This window comes from Rhamphochromis longiceps, linkage group LG1 (assembly GCF_057381845.1).
Source record: "Rhamphochromis longiceps isolate RC_006_pf linkage group LG1, R_longiceps_female_GT1.1, whole genome shotgun sequence".
NCBI classification, from domain to species: Eukaryota; Metazoa; Chordata; class Actinopteri; order Cichliformes; family Cichlidae; genus Rhamphochromis; species Rhamphochromis longiceps.
The window spans coordinates 6,678,083-6,705,114 of record NC_140557.1 but is presented as its reverse complement, the minus strand read 5'-3'; the positions used below and the strand labels follow the sequence as shown (position 1 = coordinate 6,705,114).

The window sequence follows — 27,032 nt, the reverse complement described above, 5'->3', positions numbered from 1 at the left end:
CAGCTGTAAGGTGTGTAGTGTTTGGGTTTGCATTGAATCTTGACAACACACTCACTGCTTGCGCTATATCTGGTCGTGTGGCTATGGCAGAATACAATAAACTTCCAACCATTGACTGATACATGCTTGGGTTTGCAGGTTTACTGACATCATCACTCTTTCTTAATTTGACATTTGTGTCAGCTGGAGTTGCTACTGGATTGGCACTGTCCACTCCATACTTTTGTAGTATGTTTTCAATATACTGTCTCTGATGAAGCACAACATGGTTTTTGGCCTTGTCTTGGACCACTGAGATGCCCAGAATGTAGGATAGCTCACCCATGTCCTTCATTTTGTAGTGTTTCTTCAGAGTTTCCTTTAAGTTCTTCATGCTCTCTGCTGATTCTGTAATCAAAATCAGATCATCAATAGCCAATATTTCCAACTCCTGACCTGTTCTAACAAACACACACTGATCTGAAGTACTCTGTGTAAAACCAATGCTTTTCATGAACTCTGTAAAAGCTTTGCTCCAGCAACGTGGAGACTGCTTCAGTCCATATATTGACTTGTTTAGTTTGCACACTTGATGTTCCTGCCCAGGTTTGATGTAACCCTCTGGCTTCTCCATGTAGATTTCCTCTTCCAGGTGTCCATTCAAGAATGCAGTCACGACATCCATTTGATGCGCATTTAGATTGTTTTGCACAGCAAATGATAACAATGTACGAATTGAACCAAATCGTACAACTGGAGAGAATGTTTCATCATAGTCTGCACCATAAATCTGTGAATAGCCTTTGGCAACAAGTCTGCACTTGTATCTTTCCACTTGTCCATCACTGTGATGCTTAACTTTAAAGACCCATTTTGATCCAACTGCTTTGCGATCCTTTGGTAGCTCCACTAAATCCCATGTGCCATTTTCCAGCAGTGACTCATATTCCAAATCAGCTGCTTCTTTCCACTCCTTTGCATTTGGACTTGACATAGCCTCTTCCAGTGAATTTGGTTCTGTGACACAACAGATGTTCGCATAATGATTGTTGGAGCCAAGTCCAGGCCAATATTTTACTCAGTTACATCATGCCATAGTTAAGTATTTGTCATGATCTTTAAGTTTCTATTATAATCTTGATCATTTTATGTTATAATGTAATAGGCTGTGCTCCATAAATTAATCCTGCTTTGTTAGTCTGTTGTTGTTGTAAAGTGTTGATAGATGTCGTAAAGGGGGTGTATATTTGGCCCGCATGCGGAGGGGTGTGGGTAAAAGGTTAGGTAAGCAAGCAGGACATGGAGCAACAGTTTTCTGACCATCGCCGTTTTAATGTTATTTTTTGTTGTAACATAAAGGGAATGTAAACGGAGCTCCCACCAGAGGCATTTGTTTTGTACCTGTTAAGGTTCAAAATATTGGGGATGGAGACAAGAGAAAAAACCACAATAACAACACTGGTCCGGCCGGGTTGAGTCAAACGATGATTTAATGATCACACACGTGGGAGATGGACACTGATGCAGACAGCCTCAAAATCTCAAAATGGTGGAGCATTGCTCAAACTTTTATAACCTCTGGTGCCTCCACCTTATCATAAAAAGCCTAAACATTCACATGCTCTCTCTCACCCAGCGCCTAAGCTACGACCTTGGCTCCCTGTTTATCTGCTCCTGCTGAAATGGGGCAGAAAACTCCAGCACACTCTGTTCTCTTCTACTCAGACAAATTAGACAATAACCTTCTGCGAACAGTATTTCTTATAACTCAGCAATATAATGCATCATAAAACAATATCATTCATTCACAACAAGTCAGCAATTTAATGTAATGCAAATCAGTTTAACTAATGCAATAGTTATCAGCTTCTTCTAATTCAGGAGAGTAATGCAAACTAAAACTACATAATAATTCACAATCTTTAATTAGGGGTATAACATGGCATAAAATAATATCATAATTTTACAATTCCCCCTGATGAGGTCATTAGAATAATGACCTCACAAACACCCTGTAGCCCAGTGTGGCCGGGTTCATCTCTTCTCACTCCCGAGGTCCTTTGTCCCCCTGAGGGGCAAACCATATGTAAGATGACCTCTGTGTTTGCGCAAGTCAGGTGCAAGACAAACTATTACTACAAGGATAGCAGGTCCAGATGACACTCCCCTGTTCTCCCACAGCTTTATTTGGTGTTCCCTGATACCATTCAGACGTAGACTAGAACCTCTGTCCGAAGAGCTCTTAACCTTTATTTTATTGCTGCAGCTACCAGTGTCGTCCAGTTGGGTGATCCTCTGCTCTTAATTCCTCAACCTTAGGGGTTAGACAACCCTTCAGTCGTAACACAGATCAGGGGATTATTCTGCTCCGATTTCAAACAACGATCTGTGTATTCTCCAGAAAAAGGAACAGGAAGGTGTCCCCTTTTTGCCCAAAAGCCTCTCGAACTTCGTTGGTCTGGTGTTCCCGGATTTCCGCCAACCCCTTCATGGTTATTGCTGTGTTTATGGGATCCATCCTTTTGTGGTGACTAGCTGGAGCCCAAACGCCATGACCCTTGGACCCAGTTGATGTCTCGGCAGTCACTGTGTCTGACTCTGCTACGGAGGGTCCTCGCATCTCTGTGACCTCGTCTGGTGTCTGTTCCTTTCTCTGTAAGAGACAGAAAACCAAAACACCTCTCTTCCTAACCCTAATAATCTAATGTTATTATCTACTGACCTTCTAGTGATTCAGAATTGGTCTAAAACATTCAGAATGTCCCAGGGACTTATTCTAATCATATCTTATGTGTGTGTAAGCATGTTTGCATTTAGCCCTCCGCACTCAAGGCATTTCTTACACTTTATCAGTCCGGACAGTCACGCCGAACGAAGCTTCTGACCTTCAAAAGGCCGAGTGCCAACTCGTTATAAGCACATTTGCAAGGTGTGTCTGAAAATTATTGAAACCCCTCTTTTTAACAAAAGACAAAAAATTAACAAATCTTCTAAACGCTATTCAGTTCATTTCAATGAGTAATGATTAAACATGAAAGTGATAGTTTATGCTTTTTCACTGATTCTCTAAAAGGTCCGTCTTCTCGGACCGCTATTAGCTTAAGCTTTACCATTCCTAAATTATTAAAGACACAAATGAAGTTATAAAATGTTCAAATAATCCTGGTTTGATGTTAAAGCTCAACCTTCCCCCCCCTTTTTTGACACATTCCAATGTGTCAAATCAACGGAGCTAGAACATTCAAAAAAAAAATTAGGCAGCTACAAAGTTTCCCAGACTCTTAAGGTGATCCGCGTGTAACGTTCTGACTCAGGTATTTAATATTTTAATGAATCTCGTTTAATTAACTGCCACTATTTAAACTAACCTTAAAGACATAATTTAAGAAAAGATCACAAAGAATAACATGATATCAGTGTTTTGTAAGCGCGTGCGGCCCTCCATGCTCGAAGCCTTTCCCCTCAATAGATCAGTCAGACATTCGCGCTGACTGTAGCTTTTAACCCTTATTAACTTGAGCACAACTCTACAATGAGCAACAAGTTGCAATATGTATAAAAATGATCGTGGTTACACCTGCAATGAAAAATTATATCATTATCCTAACACCTGTAAATAGAAGATTCATCAGAAGTTATAACAATCACAGGAACACAGATGTTAGTATAAGGTCAAAAGCTTCAATAAATGATCATCAATGCAATGCTTGTTGCATGATTCTCATACAATAATAATGCTGACATTGAAAATAACAGTATAACACCCCCTTTTGTCCCGTTTCACTTGACACCTAAACGTTTATAAATGCCTCTTTAATTCTTGATTTTATTTCCCCCTTTTCTCCCCTTACTGACCACAGCAGGGGGATCTTAGTTTTGAATCAGCCATGAATCCAGCTCACCTGATTCATCAGTGAGCTCCACCATCACTGGCGTCTGACAGGGTGGCGCTGCATACTCTTCCTTTAATATCACTATTTTCAACCTGTTAATGAGAGTGTTTAAACCTGAAGTCGACTACGTCCACAACAAGTCAATACAGCTGTAAATGTGGCCAATTATCAATCTATTACCAATCAATAACAACAGATAACTTCTATTTTATGCATGCTTTTAATCAACCACTCACCCAGAGGATCTCCAATCCCAGCAAGTTCCTTCTCCTCCTTTAATGAGTCTGTCCTCCTTCCATGCCCTGGTAACCGGTCCATCCAGAGCCATATGATCTCAAATATACATACAACAAGCCAAACCACACCTTGGTCACACCAACCCCTTCCCACCCCCAAGATGTCCAATGCCATCCTAGTATGGACTGTCAAAAGTGGCTTTAACGCTGACTGTCCTGACAATCCATCTCATACTTTTCCTGGTCAGATTTGCCAATCTCTGCACCAGGGTTTTAAACGTTTCGCCATTTTCATTAGGTTTTATTTGTGTTTTGCAAAAGTTAAGTGTAACCAAATCTCAGTTGCATCATATCAGTCATGCTCTTCTAATTATCCTTGGGTGTTGAGACTAATAACTATTAACTCTTGCCGCACCGAGTGGTCCTAATTTTGGTTAAAGTTAATTGATAACCTTTTGAAGGCGATTGTTTCACACCTTTATTTAGATGTCCCAGTCCTGTTATCTCGGGATACATCACGCTGCCTTATCTGGGGTTAGCTGTTTTCGGGGGATGCGGGTTGAGTGGGGGAGCTCTTCAACGAGGGGGAGTGTGCTCCCCCTGATGAGGTCTTCTAGGTAAGCTAGGTTAACCTTCTTGTGTGAGCTTTTCAAGTGCACTTTTAAGGTTTGTGGGATTTTTTGTTTTATAAATGTCCCTCAAGACCCCCTGATGACCCAGTAATTCATTTTTGCGCACTGTAGTACACATTTAGTTTTTTGCTTGTAGCTCTCATACTCTACTTGCCACTCCTCTAAGTCCTGATGTTTCTTAGAGAGGACAACAGAACCTTTAAAATTATATCACATGTGTGGGGGTGTGGCCTTGCCAATTGTTTTTCCCACCTTTTCAAAATGGCTGGCGTGCCCACAAGCACATTTTATGGAAGAAAGAAAGGTAAGCTTGATATTTACAATTAAAATGTTTTGTTAAACTCAGATTTTTATTTTATTCAAAAAATAAACATCTAGTAAATAATTTCAGGGGTCTTTAAGAATTAGGCTCATTTACTTTCACAGGGAACATGACTAATTTATTAATGTGTGCTCTACACATTGGGACTTTATATTTATATTTATTTCACTTTTTCCTAATACCCAACTTTTGACAAAGGCGGAGAGAATTCTTAACACAATTATTAAGGGAGATTCAAACATAGATTTTTCAAAATATGAGAGGGTCAGGACCCACTAAAAGCCACAGAGAAGATTATCGAGATGCAGTGGCAGATGTAATAGAGAAAGACACAGGGCCACCTGAAATCTGTCGTCCTATCTGGTACAAAACCAACATGTAGTAGAATCTGGAATTTTGATTTTGAGTTAAAAATAAAATATGGGTAAAATGCAGAAATCTTTTCCAGTAAAGTAAAAAAAAAATAAGTGTCGCAATTATAGTTGAATCCATAACACCTAATTGTTTCTACGAGATCACGTCGTTGCTGAAAGTTATCAGTGATCTCAATGTGTGAAAAGAACTCACAGTATCTGGAGTTTAAGCTCCTCTTGGCTGAGAAACCTGGGACAAACATGTGAACAAGACCTGAATAATACCAGTAATGAAGACTTCTCTCCAAAGATCAATAAAAGGAAGCCCCAATCTGATGAGAGTCTAGCAAAATATGGTTCACTCCACTTGCCTGAAATGGTTAGCAGTCCAAGGCATTTCAGTTGTAGAATGATTGGGTACAACAATGAAACAGATGTGAGATGAGGGAAGTGCCAAATGTTCCTTTGTGTCTCCAAATAAAATCAGTACTTCCTCAGATATCCTAAATAAATTGACCTTTGTGAAATAGACAGTTCAGTGCCATCACTTATTCCTAAATCAATAGTTTACAGCTAGTGAAGTGTCAGTGACTTCTGGGTTGGTCCCTGATCTTCATCTTATGAGATTGTTATTTTAATAACACTTGATTCATTTAAAAGAAAAAAGAAAAAAAAGAAAAAAGAAAAAACGAAAATACAAGACTCTTGTTATGTCTACAAAACAGTCATATTAAAATCATCCTCAATTCTATTCTGGCGCTGTCTCCCGACTTTTCCTGACCTGATTCTGCGCGTGAACGGAGCAGCAACACAGACAACTCGACTAACGTACTACCTTAATTTCACTATAGGGCACGCACACATCAATGCAACCAAACACATTTTGCTATAAATCTAGTTAATTTTAGTTAGTTTTGTGAACATTCAGTACAGTTTTAGTTAGTATTTCTTTTTTTTTTTGATTTTATTACCGTTAACGCAAATTTTCCACTTCTACTTTTCGTTATTTCATTTGTTGTCTTTAATAATAATAATCTCCTCTGCACCCTGAATAAACACCATTAACATGATCAACCTTTTGCTGCTTGTTATTACACTATGTTATTGAATCAAATACTTCATGCTTATGTGGTTTACGACATTATATGTATCTAAATCTCCACTTTGTGTCTAAATGTTTGAAGGATTTTTGAGGGTCAAATTTCGAGAATTTGACCATAGTGAAAGTTATGGCATTATCACCCCCTTTGGGGATTACCTGTTTCCAGTTTTGATGATATTCCTCCCCGTTCTTTATTTTTGCAAGTACCCCTCTTCGGTGGCGAGAAACTGTTGGCGTGATCAAGCGGGTGCTGTAAAAACAAAAGCTCAGGACAGAACAGTCACCAGTCATGTACTTCATTCAAAATTAACAAATATCAAGCTTCATATTGATCCTCTGAGTGTAATGGTACATTTTAATTTGCACTTCTAAAAACAATATTTTCTTTATTTTACTCTTGTTCTTGTGCAGCACCACCCCTCAGCACATGCCCCTGTTATTTTATCTTACTTTTAAAGTGTTGACTACTTCAAGAGAGCGCCCAAAAGACGGGGACCAGTGTTTATCATTACATATCTCCATTTTGAGTGTGGCTGTCTATCATTCCCCTCTTATTCATAGACCTCGGTGGAGGGTTTTTTGTTTGTTTGTTTTTTCTAAAATTAATTGACTCTCTATAGTGACCCACTATGGTTAATAATAACATGCTCAGTCATGAGTGGGATCAAACCTTTTCTTCACTTTAGCATTTAATATTCCCAACAATATAATGTAATACCTTAATTAAAACACAGCTACTAAAACACAATTTCCTTAATGCAAACATCAGTAGCTCAAAATTAGCAACCAAAGGGTTCAGTCTGCAGTTCACACTGCTGTGAAGCTACAGCTCTTTAGTCTCTGTCATTCTTCTGTTCTTGCAGACAAAACAAAGCAAAACAAAACATCCACCCTTCTTTTACAGGCTGGGTGAATTGTCTGTGGACATTCAATAATCCTAAAATCAGCACCGTTTATGTCTCAGTATCAAGTCAGTTAAACTTTTAGTCGTCAGTCCATGACTTTCAGTCGTCAGTCATATGCATACATCCACACACATTCATACCAAAAGTTGCTGATAATGGAGTCTCACGCGCAGCCTATTCGAGGCTCCATCACCAGCAAGATGACGTCATCATTTTAAAGGAAACAGCTCCTTGTTTGTTTTTCCTTCTTTGGACTGGATTGACTCGCTGCAATCCTTTTAGGCTTCAGGATCAGTGTCCCATATAAGTGAATTTTCTCCCAAGCCCATTATAATCATGGAGAAAAAATACTTTGCGACTGTTTTCAATAAGAATATTTTATAGCGCTTTAAAGTTCAATCTCTCAGGCCTGGATTAAAGAGCTGATTTGTTAAATCAGGAACTCACAAAATACCAAAATATCACCACCGGTGGATCACACCTCTCAGATGTTCTTATCTCAGTGCACTGTAACAAAAGCAAACCCAGACGTAACCAATTAAACACTCATATAATAACAGATACTGGGGCCCATTGCAAACATGTCCAAAGTTCAAACCATCTTTCTCTCTCTTAGAGAAAGAGAACAATCCAAACCTCACTGATAGAATCAACCTAGTATCAAACAAAACCCAAAGATCAACCAAAACTCCTTTTTGCACCAACAAAACATGTTGGATTTACTTGACTCAATAGTGGACACTAGTTACACACCAACTCTTTACCTTGGCAAAAACGTAAACAACTAAGTTGAATCAACACAACCTTTTCATAATCTCTTCGAAATAAAACTCACACCATTCATTCATCATTTTTGCTCTGTACCACTGCTCCTTGTTAGACTGTGTGAAGCACAGTAAACAATTCAGTGGAGGCTTTGAGCCATAAACAGACATCACGCACAGACATTGTTTTCATTATCAAAGTGCTTCAGACCATGTCCTCTAAATCTACACAAATGCCCTCTGCGTGGCATGAAATACATTTAAGCAATAAATAATCAATCAGTTCTTGCTGTTGTAACCAACTCCGTATTTGGATGTTTGTGTGCAGCATTTGTTAGTAAAGCATTCTTCATTGCATCAGCGTGTGTGTGTGTGTGGATCACTTCTCAGTTCATTGAATCAACATTTTAATTTGTGTGTGTGTGTGTGTCATTTCTCCCTCAATCAACGAGTGCATATGTTCATATGTATGTTTCTTTTCACTCTGAGTCGGTGCATGTAGATGTGTGTGTTTGTGTGGGTGTTTGTGTTCATCACTTTCCTGTTGTAGTGTTCTGGGTAAACCACGGCCTGAAGCGTGCCCTGGGTCCTGCCCTCCTCCTTTTCAGTCTGTTTGCATCCATTGGTGCTGCTGCTCAGAGTTCTGTCCATACTGGTTCTGGCCCCAATTGAGGCAGTCCTTTTCTCCAGTGTCCAGCATCTTCTCCTTATTTCGCTCCTCCTTAACTTGACCCTTTTGCTCCGGTCTTCCTTCAGGGTTTTGATACGCAGCTCAATTGTCTGGATGTCCGTTTGTTGCTTGCAGAAGTGCGACTGCTGTCCGTTTGTTTGCAGGTGGAACGGCTGACATCCAGAAGGTGTATAGGAGAGTCTGCAGCTTCCACCTCCCCAGTGGAAGACCTCAATCTTTGTTCTGTTAGTTTCACACAGGCCTCAAGGCTCTCTGGGATCCCTGCTTGCACTTTCAAGCCCACGGCTGAGGTCGTAGTCGTGGTCCCATTCCACGGGAATGGAGTCCATGGTTGTTTGGGTGTCTCGGCCCGAGCGTTCAGTCCAGAGCTGGGCAGCCCAGGACGCTGAGCGATCGGAGGACGGCAGAGGCGACAGGAAGCCATCCCCCAAACGTTCGCTCCATAGCAGACCGGACAAATCACACTGCTCATCTAGCTCCAGGATGCTCCGGCCCGATTTCAAGTCCGGTGTCTAGGACTCCAAGCCTGATGGGTTCGATTTTCAGCTAGCTCCTCCTGGGCCATGCTCAGTTTCTGCTCTGATGCCTCGAGGTCTTATTGAGGGCAGAAACCTCAGAGTCTTTTCCGTAGAAATCAGATTTAAGTCCATTGATGTTTTCCTTGCTTTGCTCCACGGCCTTTTGGTTCCCTGGTGGTTCGATTTGTATGGAGAATAAATGTTTTGCCCCTTTTTTCCTTCGCCTCGTTTTTGCTACCGGAAGGCATCCAAGCGACTTAACAAGAGCACGAGTCAGAAACTTTACGTCCTGCAGAAGCGGCAAAGAAGGACCGAAGGTTGCCGCTACAAGGATCAACTGTAGCTACATCAACAAACTCCTCTAATCCACATCTCTTTGGAGGTCTTCTGATCCGCTGATCTCCTTTTACAGCCTCACTGGTGACAGCCTCCTCAGTACTTGTTTGTCTTTCACCCGTGTGTAGTGTCACCTCATTCCCCAAACAGAGATCATTTTCACTTTGTTTACATTTAAACTCTGTTTCATTGAAGACCACATCTCGTCGAATCAGTATTTTTCCTTTTTCTTCATCCCACAGTCGGTAGCCTTTTGCATTGGTTGCATATCCCAGGAAACGAACTTTCACTGCCTTTTTTCCAGCTTCTTTCTCTCTGTGTCTAGAACATGAGCATAAGCAACACAACCAAATACTTTCATATGGCTAATGTCTGATTTTTTCCATACCATCTCTGATAGGGTGTTTCATTCTTTAAAGCACATGTTGGGAGCCTATTCTGTATGTAAGCTGCAGTAGCAACAGCTTCTGCCCAGAATGTGTTTGGCAACTTTGCATGTGACAGCATACTTCTAGCTGATTCCACTAGAGTTGTTTTTTCTCTCTGCAACAACTACGGAAGAGGATTAGGGCCACTGGGGGAAAAAAGTCTTTCTTTTCTTCTTTTCCTGAATTCTGAGAAAAAAGTCAGAATTCTGGCTTTTTTCTCCGATTTTTTTTTTCCAGTGGCCCTAATCCTCTTCCGTAAATAACAAACAATAAAGTCAGTGCTAAACAATTTAAGAACTATTTTCTTCAAACTATTTTCATGAATGATATTATGCTATCATGACAGCCACCAACACAGCAGTTACCAGTGAGATTTATGAAGGTTGTACTGAATAATTAACCCTTGTATGGTGTTCGGGTCTGTGAGACCCGTGTTCAGTTTTTTTCAAAAGAAAAATTAAACAATTAATTATTTTTTCACGTGTAAATGTGTTGTGTCTTTCCACTCACTCCACTTGATTATAACTGATTTATTTATAACATTTTATATAAAAGAAAAACGAGAAGCACATTAATTCATAAATGTGATCTAACAAAGGTAAAGGGAAAAAATTAACCATGTTTGCTGTTCATATGTCTTGTAATTGGGATGAAGTAAACATCTGTTGAGTAATTTAACATAAAATTGTTTGATAGTGTTAATTTGGAAAGCCAAAACTCTAGCGGGTCCACCAGACCCATGAACACTGGCTGAGTAACAAAAATACGAACACCACACAAGGGTTAATGTCTTCACCTTTTCCGTATCCTGGCATGAAATGGTCTCTTTACTTTAATGTGGAGTCGGAAAGCACAGTATAAATATTTAACCTCTTAACATCAACTGTGTTCTCATCTATCTATTAATATCAAATGTTAATTTGCTTGACAAATCCAAATGGAAACTGTAATGAGCCACTCAGTTAAATGTGTGGCATTTGGAAGTGCTTGCTCACAGGGTGTCATTGGTTCCCTATCTGATATATTATGATTTTTCCCTCATATGTAAAAACATGTTGAGATGACTTAGATAAGTCCACTTTATTGGAAGAAGAGGTATCTTGAATTTTATACCCACTCAACTGAATACCTTGATTTTACAATTTGTAGACTAACTAAACGCTAATATCCTTCAAACATGACACAGTTCCTCCAGCTGTATGAGGCTCCTCCCATGCAAATACATTAATTTTGACATGTAAAACTGATGCAATTCCCCTTTAATCCCACCATATGGCACAGTCAGGAATGTAATATGAAACAACTGGTGGCTGTTTGAGAAGGCACAGAATTTACTGTCCTATCTACCTGCAGATAAATGTTAGTAGTGGTATTATTAGCAAATGATATTTTCTTCTTTTCTTTTCTTCTTTTAGACATCACCAGTCCACACAGAGTCATCAGAAAGAGGGATACCTTGACATAAAAGGTTACCACTGAGCGTGGTTTGTATGTTCACATGGCCGTTTGTTTTGTGAGATTTATCAGAATAGTTGCATGCTTTCCCCAATACATTAAGTTAGAAGACAGAAAAACCTAAAATCTAGATTTTATTTGTTTAATTCGTCAGTGTAAGTTTGATTTAAGGATAATGACACACATATTGGTCTTTATCAGGTAGTTACTTTATAATGACACACTATTATGCATTAATAAGATATTAGGAAGTGCTTAATTCATCATTTATAAAGCATTAGTCGTCCTTAGTCTGTAGCTGTGGCTCAGGAGGTAGAGTAACTCATCTACTTAAAAAAGCGTGCTCGTAAGAATGGGTGAATGAGTCAAGTTTTATAAAGCGCTTTGAGTGCTCAGGTAGAATAGAAGAGCACTACATAAGAACCAGTTCAATCCCCAGATATAAATATTTATTCTCCATTCACAGTCACATGTATAACATCTTCATGGTATCATTTAAAAAGTTTAAGAAAGTGATTAACAAAGTATTTAAATGCGCGCGCACACACACACACACACACACACACACACACACACACACACACACACACACACACACACACACACACACACACGCACGCACACACACGCACACACAGATAATTAAAATGAGTGATGCAAACATAGTCCACTTGAGGTTTGCAGAATACTAAAACATTGGTAGGATGAGAGTCTAAGTCTGTAAGAGGAGTTTAAGAGAGAATGAGCAGTTGGGTAACTGGGTAATATAACGTTTAAGGTTTGTCATTTAAAATAAAATATGAATAAGGTCATGATAAAACATTAGTGAAGATTACTGGGATGTTTGAAAGTTCTTTAGTTCATTCCTGAGGTTCAGTGTTGCTCTGGTTTGTGTTAGTGAGCTTTTAGTGAGATGAGTCAGCATCCAGTCAGGTTCAATTCCAGAGTGCTCCTGAATTAGAAAGAACGGTGTCTGGTGAACACGGCTGAAATAAAAGAAGTATTGGATGGTCTCCTCCTCCTCATTCAGTCAAATTCAATAAAAACTCAGAATGGCACATCATACATCAATTGATGCATCAATTGATGTATAATTTTGAATGCATATGTGCAGTAGACATAATCAGGTGACCTCAATAAGTCACATGGTGAGCTATGGAGATGACATCAAAAGTTCACATGATGACCTATCGAGGTCACCTCACCCAATAACCTCTGCTGATAATGACCCATGCCTTTTTTCACACCTTGCTCCATGATGAGACATCACATGTATATCTGTATTGATACAGACTAAGGAGGAATAATGCTTTATAAATGAATTAAGCACTTACTAATACTTTACTAATGCCCAATAGCGTGTCATTATTATTAAGTGTTACCACTGATTTTAAATGATTTGTCATTGTGACTAAGCTGTCCAGTTAGAACGAAGAATGGCAGTCACCTCTAAACAGGCTAACCTTTGATCTCCATAAAGGTTATGCAAGGCAGAGTAAAATGCTGCTTCACTGACTAGCGGCAGTGTGTCTCCCTTGTTCTCCACACAGAGGTATTGTTCAGATTTTTTTAGATTAATTTAATTCATTCATTCAGACAGGAAAAGTTTCACTGTGTTTACTGTAAATTAGTTTAGCTCAGTTTTGATCTTTTTAGTTTGTGCTTGTATTTTATGATTGTCAGTTTTCATTGATTGTGTTTTATAGTTAACTTCATTTTTAAGAAATCATTACCAAAATAAATTACAGTTACTATTAATATTCTTAATGTTTATTTATTAATAATTTAGTTAGGAATAGTTAGTGGGGTTTTTTTATATGTTATTAGTTAGATGTTTCAAAAACAGCGCTGTAATCTGCATGTGCAGTCTTTAAGTTGATAAGATTTTAAGCTTAAACATATCTAAATGGTATAAATGAACTGATTCAACAACATGCCTCATTCACCCATTCACACACCTATTATGTATTTAAGTACTTTCTATCTAACATTCACACACATTCATACTCTGATGGATGCATCACAAAGCAACTTGGGGTTAGTATCTTGCCCAAGGATATTTGGCATGCAGACTGGAAAAGCCTTGGATCGAACTAATAACCATCTGATTAGTAGAGGACCTGTTGTATTCTGTGCAGATGATTTAGCTGAGAGGCAGGTATGAGGACACTGTTCATTCATTAACACTTTATATTCAGGTGTTAGTTATGGATGAACAGAATTCTTTATTCAGAAAAAAAAACTTGTTTTCTTCAGATTCAATATCGGTCCAAAATTTGGACATACTAACTAGCAGTTAACCATTCATATGACTGGTTAACCATTCATTAACTAAACCTTCAAATGAATGGTTAATTGGTACTGTACAAAACCTTTTAAAATTATGCTTTTTCCAGACCTCACCTCATGTTCTGATGAGTCAGTTTAAGTTTTAAGCAAGATTTAGTTTAACTATATTTAAAATGGGAAATTCTTGAAATGTGTCATCCATTAAAATAGATGTTAATAACTGATGAACTTGTCTTTAGCTGTCTGCTTCTACTGTTCACACATTGTTAGCTCCCCTGAGCCATGTGAGGGATTTTTGAATTTCTTTGTGGAAAAGGTGAATAATGCCAGGGCTCAGATGACACCACCTATTCTTTACCATTCAGCCCTTGTTCTTTGCTCTGTTGCTTTCTACCAGTTTGAGCCTGTAACTTTCTCTCTGTTTGCCATCTGAAGCCCTCAGGTTTCCCTATTGATGTTGCTCCACCTCAATTATTAGAGGTCATTTCTACTCTTGGTCTATCTGTTCTAGCTATTATTAATACCAGTTTTTTATCTGGTACTTTTCCTAAAACCTTTAAGCATGCTACAGCTCAACCTCTGCTTCAGAAAAATAGCCCGCCATTTTATCAAATTTTAGGCCTATTTGCAAGCTTACTCTTTTCTGTAAAATTCTGGAGAAAATTGCTTGTCAGTTGAAAATTTTTTAAATTTAAAAATAATGTCTTTGAGATTGCTTTTAAATCTCTGCATAGCACAGAATCTGCGTTGCATAGGGTTGTTAATGACATCCTCCTGGCTACAGATTCAGGATCATGTGATCTTGGTTCACCTAGACTTAACAGCTGCCTTTGACACAGTCTTTGGCAATATTTTACTATCTCGAATGGAACACTGGATAGGCATTTGTGGTACTGCTCTGCAGTAGTTAGAGAACCTTTGTTTAGACACGTAAGCAGCGAATTACAATAATCCAAGCGTGGCGAAATAAATGCATGTATATCTCAAGTTCAGAGCGAGATAAAATCGGGCTTAGCCTAGCCACATTTCTTAAATTATAAAAACAAGACCGAACCAGAGATTTCACATGCCCATCCAATGTGAGACTCGAGTCAAAGGTGACACCTAAATTCCTGATAGAGGATTTAACATAAAGTGAGAGAGGACCAAGGGCTTTCACTATCTGCGATAGAAACCTATCAGGGGCGCATACGGGGACTTCGGTTTTCCCCTCGTTGAGTTGGAGGAAATTTGCAGCCATCCAACGTTTGATCAAATCTAAGCAATCATTCAGACGCTGAAGCTTAGATAAATCCTCGGGCATAAAAGAAACGTACAACTGAATATCAGCATAACAATGATAAGAAATGTCCTCAAAAGAGCCCATTATATGCTGGAGGGGGAGAAGATAAATTAAAAACAATAAAGGCCCCAAGACTGACCCTTGAGGGACACCATAAGTAAGGGAGGTAGAGGATGACCTAAAATCGGAGACTGCCACAGAAAAGGATCGGTGATGGAGATAAGAGGAGAACCACTCTAATGCACTTCCAAATACACCAACCCATTTTTTCAGCCTTTCAATGATTCTTAAAAGGACATTCTAGCTTCATGGAGGATTTCAGCTGCTTACCAGTTCACAGCCTTTTTTGTTTTATTTTTGTTTCACAACACATTAAATGTTTTGAGTGAGTAACAGGTCTGGACTTAAGGCAGGGCAGTTTAAAACCAGCATTACATGTGTGATGTATTACAGCCTCCTGTTTCTGATTCTGGTAAATAATGCTCTTAAATTAGACATTTCTACTTGAATTATCATGTTGGTTAGTATCATTTCAACTTTGTGGTTTGGTCTCTTTTAACATAGAACAAAATGAAGAAAAAATATTCTCTGGAGGAGAATGGCACTCGAAGACTCCCCTTTGTAAGTACTAAACAAACAGCAAATTTACATGTTGCTTTTACTTCCTGACATCTTTTCCATCATCCACATCCTGCTTTCCTTTTAGATGCTTAGCTAATTTCAGACATTTAGCTATTGACTAAGGCACAACCTCAGTCTTTCATCCACTCTGCTTTTTTTACTGGTTGTCTTATACTTTCTTTTTGCTTTTTTGACTGTTTAGGCAGACGATGGTGTCCAGTGGCGAACTGGATCTGAGATCATCAGTCCAGATGATCCTTGTGTGCACAGCTGTGAAAGGGATCACCCTTCCTCATTTAGAAAATATCAGCAGAGCTTGCAGATGCTCAAGCCCTTGCGTTTTTCCTCACCACAGTCAGTGTCAATATCAAACTTGATCGTTTAGATGAACTTAGATAATATTTGATGGCTAGTTATTTGTTTCCATATAAATACTTTATACTTGGAAATCTATTAATGCCCTCCTTTCACACAACATTTTATGTCTGCTTTATATTTAGGCCCCACCCTGTGGACAATGCAGGTTTCCTGTCCTTCATGACTTTTGCCTGGATGACCCCCTTGATGTGGTCCATTTTTAGGAATAAGCTGGACATCTCCGAGCTAAAGTTGTCTCCTTTTGATATTGCTGACACCAGTGCACAAAGGTCTTTTCTCTTCATATTATATTCAGATTTAAACACAACATATCCAAAAATCAGTCAGGGGGATCACAGTCAAAATCCAAAGACATAGTGACAGTTGGAAAAGTACTTGAAATTTACTAAGTACCTATAATATTTAAAAGAAAAACAGACTGCTGGGTGAGTAGGTCCTGATTGTAAGTGTCTGGCAGGTTTCAGAGACTCTGGGATGAAGAAGTGGCAAAGAGGGGTCTGGAAAAAGCCTCACTGGTTCGTGTGGCCTTTCACTTTCAACGAACCAGGCTGATTGTTTCTGTCATTATTGGTATTCTTGCCATGGTTTCAGCATTTTTGGGCCCGGTGAGTCATCATCTCTGTGTTTCATGTTCTTAGATATTAGAACATGAACAATCCCAGCTGTATACAGTGGAAACCAGTTTTGTCCAAAGGCATTTCTGCCATTTCTAAATGTCGCATCTGAGTAATTTAGAGAGGAACCATCTCATCAAGTCATCTGAAGGTGCACATAAGTAAAAAAAAACAAAGAAACAATGATTTTAATCTCAGATCTTGTGATGAAAGCACATTTTGTTCTGAAAAGTAGTACCTGAAAGTGTAGCAATATATAATAACTAATATGTACATCTGTGGTGAAGTTTACATACACTCATCAAGGGGATGAATGTCACGGTAATTCTGTGCCTCTTTTATCTTCTTTGAACTATTTCATTTTTCAGGGTGGAACTATTGTACAGCACACATCATTAATGACTTTAAAAATTGGGTGCGTAAGTTTGAAAACATTTCAGATTTTTTCAAATCCCCACAGGGTTAAAAGTATACCTACAAGCCTAAAAATATACTTACACTCATTTTTTGTTAAATTTCCCGAGCAATTTGCACCTCAGCTAGATGCTTTTGGTAGCCATCATCAAACTTCAATACTTTTCTTCACAGAACTAGTACAGTTCATTTAAATTGGTTGATTTTCTGGCACAGACCCAGATCATTGTCCTGTTGAAAAAAAACAACTTTGTCCAAGTTTTTACCATGTATCTGTTAAGATGAAGTTGAAAAATTTGGAGATAGTCTGTACATTGTGCAGGGAAACAGCTTCATAGCATTATGCCTCCATTGCCTTGCTTGACAGCTGGTACAGTGTTCTTAGCTTTGAGAGTTTCTGCTTTACTCCTCTAAATGTATCTCTTGTTATTGTGGCCAAATAGCTCAGTCTTGCTCTTGTCTGACCGTGTAATTTGTTCATGGATGGCATTCGACTTGTCCATGTGGGCAGCTGCAAATTTCAGTCGAACCTGAATGTGTCGATTTTGCAGCAGGGTCTTCGTTCTTTCTCTGCACCCTCTCAGTCCATGGTGATATAAAATATGTAATTTGATCTTAAAGATTCATGTTATTTAAGTGTCACTAACCATTTTCTCCCTGTTCTTTCAGGCTGTACTGATCAGCATGATCTTAAATTATATTGAAAACCCAGAGGAGTCCATGTCCAACACAGTGTCCTATGGTGTTGGTTTGTCCATTGGTCTGTTCACCACAGAATGTTGCAAAGCTCTCCTAATATCCTTGCTGTGGTCAATAAACCTGCGCACAGCAGTGAGACTGAAAGGGGCTTTCTCTACAGTGGCTTTTCAGAAAATCATATCGCTGCGGGTATACAGCGGTGTTTCAATGGGAGAGGTAAAGACTAGTTCTCACTTCTATGGCAAATGCAATATAGCCACATTTGTCTGAGAAAGTTTTAATGCTCTTGTAATTGATTCTAAAGTAATTTTATCCACTTGTACAATATTCTTACAGCTGATAGCCTACAGAGGCCAGTGTAACAAAAATATGCTAATGTCTTTTTTAGCAAAGATTTCATTTTTGCTTTAAAAAACTTTGACATTGCTTTCACCCACGCTGTAGTGGAACAAACTTGGATGTGGGGTGCTGTTTGTGTCCATGGTAGACATTAGTGGACCAGATGTAATGTCTGCTATCTGTGAACATGAAAAGCAACCCTTGTTTGTCTTTGTTGCTATATTCTATCTTGAATGAGCATGCTTTATATTTTGACGTGTATACATATGTTTTACATGTTTTTAATATCTCATGTATTCTTCTTTCTATCCCTCCATAATGTATTATAAATTATCTTGTGAGTCAATAGTGCTACAAATAATTTGAACTTGTTTTGACATAAAAGAAATTTGTTTTGATGCAATTCCTAATTAACTTTTCTTCATATCTTTCTGCTGTCTAGATGATTAACATTTTGACCAGTGATGGCCAGAGAATGTTCGAGGCTGTAGTGCTTGGGAGCTTTGTGCTGTCTAGCACAGTGCTCTATGTTTTGTGTATTGTCTACATATGCTACATCCTGGGCTACACCGCACTGACTGGAATCTTCACATACCTGATTTTTGTCCCTGTACAGGTCTGTGTATATTTCACATAAATCTGACATATCTTTACATTAGAAGCTGTGAAAATAAAGTTGGTTCTTATTTTAACTGAAAATAGTGGAAAGTTAGCAAATCCAAATTTTGGAAATTGTATGCTTATATGCTATATTTTCAAATTTGATGTTAGCAACAGAAATGATTTTAACCTTAATGTTGTAAAGAATTTGTATATTCCTGGGAGCTGTTTTGCTCAGGACAATATGTTCTTGTAGAATTTCCCACTACAATTCTGACCCAGGAAAAGGGAAAAACAAGGGCTCAATTAAAAGTCCTAATGTACTGCCTAGGGGAAAGCTTTTGCACCTTGTGCATAGTGATAGTGTAGACAGGCAAAATTACATAAATTACATCATTGTTCAAAAATGTTTGGCCTATTTTGTGGCTAGGGTCCTGGAAGAGGTTCCCTGTGGAGACTCCATAGTTCTTTAGGAAGCTTGATCAGGGGGGAGGTGTTTGCGAGAATGCAAATAGTTTGTTTTTATGCCAGCAACTCTTTTTTGCTAGCATAAAATTCTTAATATCTAAAACTTAATACTGACCAATAATGAAATATAAGTATGTGTTTAATATGAGCTAATGAAAAATAATGGCAAATACTAATGTTGCAAAAACCAGACAAACAAAAATAATCAAAAAAAACAAAACAAAACAAAAAAACTGCACAAATGAGGTTTGTAACAATAATATAATAATAACAATAAGAATAAGAATAAGAATAAGAACAATAAGAACAAAATATTATATCACAAAAAATTGAGGCATATAGAACGGTATGTTTTACCTTTCTATAAACTCATTTCCTTGTTTAGTAAGCTGCTAAGATAGCAAAACTGATTTTTCTGTGTTTTTCTTATATTATCCCAAATATATTACTTTGCTTCTTATTAACTTTAGTCACTTACAATGTATTTTTCTTGATTTTTGTAGATTTTCTTGGCCAAGCTCATAAATAAATTCAGATGGAAGTCCTTATTGATAACTGACAGCAGAGTTCGCACGATGAATGAGATTCTCAACAGTATAAAGCTAATCAAGATGTACGCGTGGGAAGATTCTTTTGAGAAGACGATTACAGGTATGTCAAGCTGTTTCATGTTGATATTTTTTAAATCAGTATGTCAAATATCAAGGAAATATTCATACACACCAATTTGTTTAAAAACAAAATCAGCAAACATATAGTCACAATGGTATGTATGGGCATCCTTATGTACAGTTGTGATCAGAAGTCCAGATGCTTTTGGTCACCATCATCAAGCCTAGCCGCAAGAGGGTTGAGGTTAGGGCTTTAAGCTTCTGGACTGGTCTTCTAAATGTTAGTCTAATTTATCCATTGCAAAACCAATTTTGTGCCAAAGTGGAAGAATTTGGAGGTACCACTGGCCACAAAATAACCCCAGGCAACGATGCTTTACAGCTCGTACTATTATCTTAGGTTTGAAAGCCTCATCTTTACTTCTCTAAGCGTATCTCTTATCACCATGGACAAATAACTCAATCTTTGTCTTGTCTGACCATAAAACCTTTTTTCCAGAGGGCATTTGGCTTTTCCATGTGCAAATTTCAGTCAAGTCTGAAGGTGTCGATTTTGAAGCAGGGGCTTCTTTCTTGGTTGGCAGCCTCTCAGTCCATGAAGCTATAACTCACTTCACTGTGAAAACTGATGTCGATGTTCTTGTACTTAGAATTGTTTGAAATGATGATCTTGGAATCTGCGTCTTGTGTAAATCAATACTTCTCTTTCTGAGATCTTCACTGAGTTCTTTCTCTTCCCCATTGTTCTGAGTATTGGTCCGTCCAATGATTGTTGTTAATGAAATCCTTTTTATGCTGGCAAAAAGAACCTAAAAGTTGCCATTAATCATTATCACTAACGAGATAATAATAGGTTTTGGTCCAGTCAAGTGAAAACACATTGTAGAACCATCAACACCGTCATTACATCCCAAAGACAGAACTGTTTAAAGAAATAGTTAAAGCCCTAAATTACAATGACATTCATGAGTGTATGTGAACTTCTGACCGCAACTACAGATCTATAATGAGTAAGGTGACTTCATGTCTAACTAATCCATACACTTTTATGTACCTCTCACAAGTATATCTATTTGTTAGACTCCCTTCATTACAAGTTGAAGCAGTCATCTGCCTCTAAAACATGCAGTTGTTTGTGAGAACATCTTGAACTCTCACTTACTTTCAATTTACCTTGAACTTTTATGGACATTCATTGGCTTGCTGCCAAATCTGGGGCACGTGTTCTCATTTTCCTATGACAAGTAAAGTGCATGTGGGAATATGATATGCTTTAGTATCTTATGATCTTGTTAACTTTCTTATCAACACTGTGAGGTCTAGGTCTTCAGTCTGTACTCTTGGTAGTTTCTTGTTTAAAAAATGATCATAATGTAGTCATCTGAATGCCTTATTGCTCATTACTAAGGTGCTCACTAAAGAACTACAGTAAAGAAAAAAGGTAAGTCACTAAAGATAAAGTTAACTAATGAAAAACTTTTAATTCTTACAGGCTTAAGGAAAAATGAAAAGAAACAACTACAGAAGGTCAGTTATGTCCAGACTATTAATATAAGCATCGCCAACATCCTACCCTCCATTGCCACTATCCTCACCTTTCTGGTTCACACTTTGTTGGGGTTACCTCTCAGCACTTCTGATGTGAGTACTACAGCAGTATACTAAAACTGTACAGGCGGAAAAACACCTTTAACTAACATGTCAACTTAAAGTAACAAGTCTGAGATTCTGCAGTTCTGAAACTCAGACTGTTTGGATATGAGTCATAAGATAATGAAATAAAGGTTTATTGCATTCCTTTAATTGCGATTGTGCTAAACCAGATTGCTGTGGCCCATTTAATATCAACATGATTTTCTTGCATTCCATAATCATATATAGTGTCTTAACATAATTCTTTGTTTTTACTAGGCTTTTACCACAATTGGCATCTTCAACTGCATGAGGTTCTCCCTCATTGTCCTGCCCCCGTCTGTGAAGGCCACAGCTGAGGCTGTTGTAGCACTAAAACGATTAAGGGTAAATTATTTGTTTTGTGCCCTCTGTAACTGTTAACAATTCATGTAGTGACTCTATTGTGCTTTTTGTGTCTTTTGTCATATATATTCTTACACTGATGCATGCTCATATGAACACACTTTCAAATAATGAAGTCAGCATATGTACAAGCGAGCCAAAACCTCACAATTCAGACGTTTCTAAAATCACAGTTTTATTTTTTTTGTACTGCTGGCTGCCAGTGGCAGATGCTATGCATGATAAGGTCATCTCAGGTACACATCTTTTAAATATAAGATATATTGTCAACCTGCATCACAAATCTGGTTTAACGCTGCTTTGATTCCTGTCTTACTTTAACCCTTGCTTTTGTCACACCTTGTATCTGACTTTCATTCAGAAATATCAACAGAAAAACACAGATAAGCTTGTAAATGCTGTTTGTTGTTATTTCAGAAAATTTTGCTGATCCAGAATCCTGAGCCCTACCTGATGAAAAAGGTAGATAATGACTCGGCTATAGTGATGAAAAATGCTACATTTTCCTGGACCAGACCTGAAAGCCAGTCTTCCCCCCCACCCAGCACAGCCAGCGGAGTGTCAGAACACAAGACAGCTGAGACTGAATCCTCATCAGCATTGAAAAACATCTCCTTCACACTGCCTAAGGTGTGATTCAATTCTGATAATGATATCTCAGGTTATCTGCATTCTATTAAAAGTAAACTGATTGTCTCTGGTATTTCCCGAAGGGCAACCTGCTCGGTGTCTGTGGGAATGTGGGAAGTGGAAAGACATCACTGATTTCCAGCATTTTGGAACAGGTTGCTTTCTCTTTTGTGTTTTTGTCCTTTTCTGTTATTTTGTATCGTTTCTTTATAGTTTTCTTTTATTTATTTTTGTTCACTCTTTCGTTATTTGCATGCGTTGAGAAGATAGAACGAGGACCTTGAGGATTCAGTGAATGTAGACAGTGAGCGAAACAGGAGGACTGTTGGAGGAAAGTTTGTGAATCAGGAAGTGCAGGGGATTAATAAGAAGGTGAGGGCAGCTATGAAGAGGATGAAGACTTGAAAGGCATTTATGACCAGGGCAAGGGTGATGTGCAAAAGTGTAATAACCTTTTTCTTCTTTTTGTTTTGTTAGCTTGAAGACACGTTATTAGGCAAAACTTGTGCTAATGCTACTAGGATTCAGCTAATGTCTGTTATTTAAATGTAGTCGATTAAATAAGTCCTACTACTGGAGTTCATTTGCGAGGTTTATTCTTGCATGAAGGAATTCAGTCAGTACAAGGCATGCAGGATTGAAGTGAGGAATTCTCTGGAACAGGGGAAGCAGACCCCACCTGTATAGGTTGTTACCCTGTTGCAAGACAGAAAACTAGTCACCCTACACAGGTCAAACATAGTTCAACAGGATATATGTAGCAGATAAGCTAAACAAGTCTTATCAATCCAGAGACTAGAAGCAGGGCACTGTCTGAGTTGGGGAAATTCTGCATGCTTGCACTTCTTCTTCATGCAGGGGTCAAGCTGTATCTTAGTATATAACAAAACAATCTTCTACATATCTTATCTGCATAACACTTGTGTAGAAGGAAGCTGTTACAGTTTGTTTGCAAACATAGTAGTAATCTCCAACTTTATCTTCAGAATTATGTAGATGACAGAGAGTGATAAAGTTTTTGAGTCATACCATAAAGCTACAGGAAAAAATTGTTGAAGGTAGGTTAGTAAGAAAGGTGACGATCAGTGAGCAGAACGATGGCTTCATGCCAGGAAAGAGCATTATAGATTTGATGTTTGCTTTGAGATTGTTGACCGAGAAGTAGAGAGAAGGTAAGAAGAAGTTGCACTGTGTCTTTGTGTGAATCTAGAAAAGGTTTATGGTATGGTGTCACAAGACAAACTGTGGTGCTGCTGCACTTCTCTCAGTAGCAGAGAAATATGTTAGGGTGGTGCAAGTTATGTACGAGGACAACGAGACAGTTGTGAGGTTTGTGGTAGGAGTGAAAATGGGATTATATCAATGAGTGGCTCTGAGCCTCTTCTTCTTTGCAGTGGTGATGGATATGCTGATAGAAAAGGTCAGGCAGAAGTCTCTGTGAACTAGGATGTATGCAGATGATACTGTGATCTTTATTAAGAGTGTGGAGCAGGTGGAAAAGAGCCTGGAGAGGTGGAAGTACACACTGGAGAGAAAAGGGATGAAAGTCAATACATATATATGAATAGGGCATACGATCAGCCTTGATAAGGTCTAACAAGAGACGAAGGAGGAGAAAGAAGAAGTTTTTACTATTTCTAACCGTACATAAAATGTCCAGTAAATATAGCTTTTCTGTCTCCTTGATTTTATCTTTTAGATGCACCTTCTTCGGGGCTCCATCACAGCCGATGGGACATTTGCTTACGTCTCCCAGCAGGCCTGGATTTTCCACGGAACTGTTCAAGAAAATATCCTCATGGGGGAACCTTTTGACCAAACCAAGTAATTGATAATTTAACATAAATCAGCGCTTGTCACTATTTTTGAGTAGCTAAGACTTGAATATGAAAAGAACAGGTATTATTATAAAATAAGGAGATTTCATTTGGGGCAATATGATTTTAGTTACTGCACCAACCAAGACTATGAAAATGAGGGCAAGCGTTTTAGATTTGACTATATATTCCCTGTGACTTTACCTTACATGAAAAATGTTTAACTAGGAGAAAGTTCATCTTATCTTTGTGAATTTGCATCTGATAAGAATGTAATAAAGGTGGAGGTCATCTTCATTATCTGACAGGGTTACAATAGGAAGTAGGGATGCACCGATACCACTTTTTTGGAAAACGAGTACGAGTACTTGCATTTCAGTACTCGCCGATACCGATACCAAGTACTTACTCATTGACAAATGCCAGCCATTTGACTTTCTGGTAGTAATAAGGGAAATGTATTTCATATTATATATATTGCATACATTTGTATTTGTGTATTTTAGTTACAAATATATAATATTTCAGATGTAAAATAATCTTACATTTAGTACTGTAGTTTATCATTGAATACCTATAGCACACAGACTTTACCTTGGGTCAAGTATGGTGGAGATGAAGTACAGTGGGTTGGTCTCGACGTCACTGAAGCGCTTCTTGACAGCTGCCTGTAAGGTTGCTTTCATTGCCTTGACGCCGTGGTCCTCATCTGTTTCTCTGTTTAGAAGTCTCACTAGCACAGTCACAGCTGGGATGACATCAGAGGCTAGTGCGTCATAGCTGCTCACTTTTTTAGTTAGTTCCTCAAAGGGGGCGAGGATGGCAACAGTCGTCTCCATAAGAGCCCATTGGTGAGCGGTGAGATAGTCAGGGAGTTCGTGCTCGGACACATACACCTCCAGCACTCGCTTTTGCTCAATGAGGGACTGGAGCATGTAATACGTGCTGTTCCAGCGCGTCTGTAGGTCCTGCTGCAGTCTCTTTATTGGCTGGTTGAGCTGTCCCTGAATGTCCTCGAGGCAGGAGTAGGCTAAGGCGGAATGTTTAAAATGCCCAACTAGTTTCCGTCCCACTGCTATAGCATCAGCTATGCTCCTCTGTGCTAATAAGCATGGGTAAATAAGCGTGGGTAAACTCTTTGTACTTGTTGTCGTGTTGGGGTTTTAGGTGCTTGATTAAATTACTTGTGTTAAATGCGCTACCTTTTGAGCCTCCTCTGGACAATTTCGCTGAGCACAATTTGCAGTCCGCCTTTGTTTTCACGTCTTCGTTCACTTTGAAATAGTTCCACACAGCTGACATGTCTCGCCTTGCCTTCTCCCCGCTCTGAACTGCAGCCGGGGCCTGGGGGCGGGCACTTGGCGCTTGTGATTAACCCCTTACATGCCGCTCAAACATAGACAGGTCTCAGACCGTGGTATCGGTTCCCGGTATCGGGGGACTTTTAATGAGTACGAGTACTTTAGAAAATGTGGTATCGAGGCCAATACCAGATACCGGTATCGGTGCATCCCTAATAGGAAGTTCAATTTAGTGATGGTGAGAAGGGAAACTTGCTGACCTCTGTAGTGTTGACTTAACAGAAAGTGAAAGGGCCCTTTCATAACCTCTCATAAACCACCAGGCACCATATGTCTGAGCAAATTAAAGGAATTCTTTTTCAAAGAAACGTTTTCCAGAGACCAGTGCTTATCCTGATTACATATGTTATTGGACTCATTGGATTTTTAGAATTATTTAAATGGTTCTGTTCGATACACTATATTTCTCTCAATCAGGGCACTATCTTACATTGTCACTCCACAGATATGACAGGGTTGTGGATGTCTGTAGCCTCAGAGCTGACCTGAAGATTCTGCCATTCGGTGACCAAACTGAGGTAGGTGCTCTCTCTTTAACCTCCTAGGACCTGGCGTCCACATATGTGGACATCACATTTTGGGTTATTTAGACCAAAATAGGGCAGCATGGTGGCACAGTGGTTAGCACTGTTGCCGCACAGCAAGAAGGTCCTGAGTTCAATTCCACCATCAGGCCGGGGTCTTTCTGTGTGGGGTTTGCATGTTCTCCCCGTGTTTGCGTGGGTTCCCTCCGGGTACTCCGGCTTCCTCCCACTGCCCAAGCTAGACATGCAGCTTGTGGGGATAGGTTAATTGGATAATCCAAATTGCCACTAGGTGTGAATGGTTGTCTGTCTCTGTGTGTTAGCCCTGCAACAGATTGGCGACCTGTCCAGGGTAGGGATGGGTACCGGTATCGGTTCTGACATAAACGGTAGTAACCAGACCGAAAAGCAGCGCACATTTCGGTGCTTTATTTCGGTGCTTTTCTTTCCTGAGCTGTGATACACTTTAGATTCTAGCCAATCATTTTACGTTTCCGAGGATAGTAGGCGGGTCCAGGTACTTTAGAGCAGAGCAACAGATTAAAAATGCCCAAGGCAAAGCGGTCAAAAGTCTGGCTGTATTTCACAGCAAAAGATGCAAACTCAGCAGCCTGCAACAAATGCTTTAAGGTGATACTGTGCAAAGGAGCTAACACCTCGAATCTGATGAAACACCTGGCGACGCATAGCGTTTTTTTTAAAAAGCAAAGAAATGCACCGTATTTAATGGCAGC

The 27,032-nt window shown here is 39.0% G+C and overlaps 2 protein-coding genes across 4 annotated transcripts in view; one reads left to right on the top strand and one right to left on the bottom strand.

Annotated features, from left to right (window-relative positions):
- Window positions 1–32: 32 nt before the first annotated feature.
- Window positions 33–25,745, bottom strand: LOC146678193 (zinc finger BED domain-containing protein 4-like). 2 transcript variants are annotated; one of them, XM_085415986.1, is made up of 2 exons: window positions 25,008–25,745; window positions 33–387 (listed from the first exon to the last, which is right to left on the bottom strand). In XM_085415986.1, the coding sequence occupies exons 1-2, from the start codon at window positions 25,346–25,348 to the stop codon at window positions 318–320; spliced, it is 411 nt and encodes a 136-aa protein (XP_085272112.1). In that variant the 5' UTR covers window positions 25,349–25,745; the 3' UTR covers window positions 33–317. The 2 variants fall into 2 exon arrangements, with proteins under 2 accessions (XP_085272112.1, XP_085272029.1); XM_085415903.1 differs by lacking the exon at window positions 33–387 and adding an exon at window positions 3,187–3,964 and having other exon boundaries at window positions 25,008–25,694.
- abcc12 (ATP-binding cassette, sub-family C (CFTR/MRP), member 12) overlaps window positions 13,127–27,032 on the top strand; it is a 27,081-nt gene continuing 13,175 nt past the window's right edge. For both annotated transcript variants that reach the window (XM_085415773.1, XM_085415692.1), the window contains exons 1-14: window positions 13,127–13,166; window positions 15,750–15,806; window positions 16,009–16,160; window positions 16,307–16,453; window positions 16,642–16,789; window positions 17,882–18,127; window positions 18,693–18,866; window positions 19,822–19,969; window positions 21,422–21,570; window positions 21,841–21,948; window positions 22,384–22,596; window positions 22,680–22,751; window positions 24,296–24,420; window positions 26,220–26,292. In XM_085415773.1, coding sequence (XP_085271899.1) covers window positions 15,756–15,806; window positions 16,009–16,160; window positions 16,307–16,453; window positions 16,642–16,789; window positions 17,882–18,127; window positions 18,693–18,866; window positions 19,822–19,969; window positions 21,422–21,570; window positions 21,841–21,948; window positions 22,384–22,596; window positions 22,680–22,751; window positions 24,296–24,420; window positions 26,220–26,292 — 1,806 coding nt within the window. In that variant the 5' untranslated portion in view covers window positions 13,127–13,166; window positions 15,750–15,755. The remainder of the gene's footprint in view (window positions 13,167–15,749; window positions 15,807–16,008; window positions 16,161–16,306; window positions 16,454–16,641; window positions 16,790–17,881; window positions 18,128–18,692; window positions 18,867–19,821; window positions 19,970–21,421; window positions 21,571–21,840; window positions 21,949–22,383; window positions 22,597–22,679; window positions 22,752–24,295; window positions 24,421–26,219; window positions 26,293–27,032) is intronic.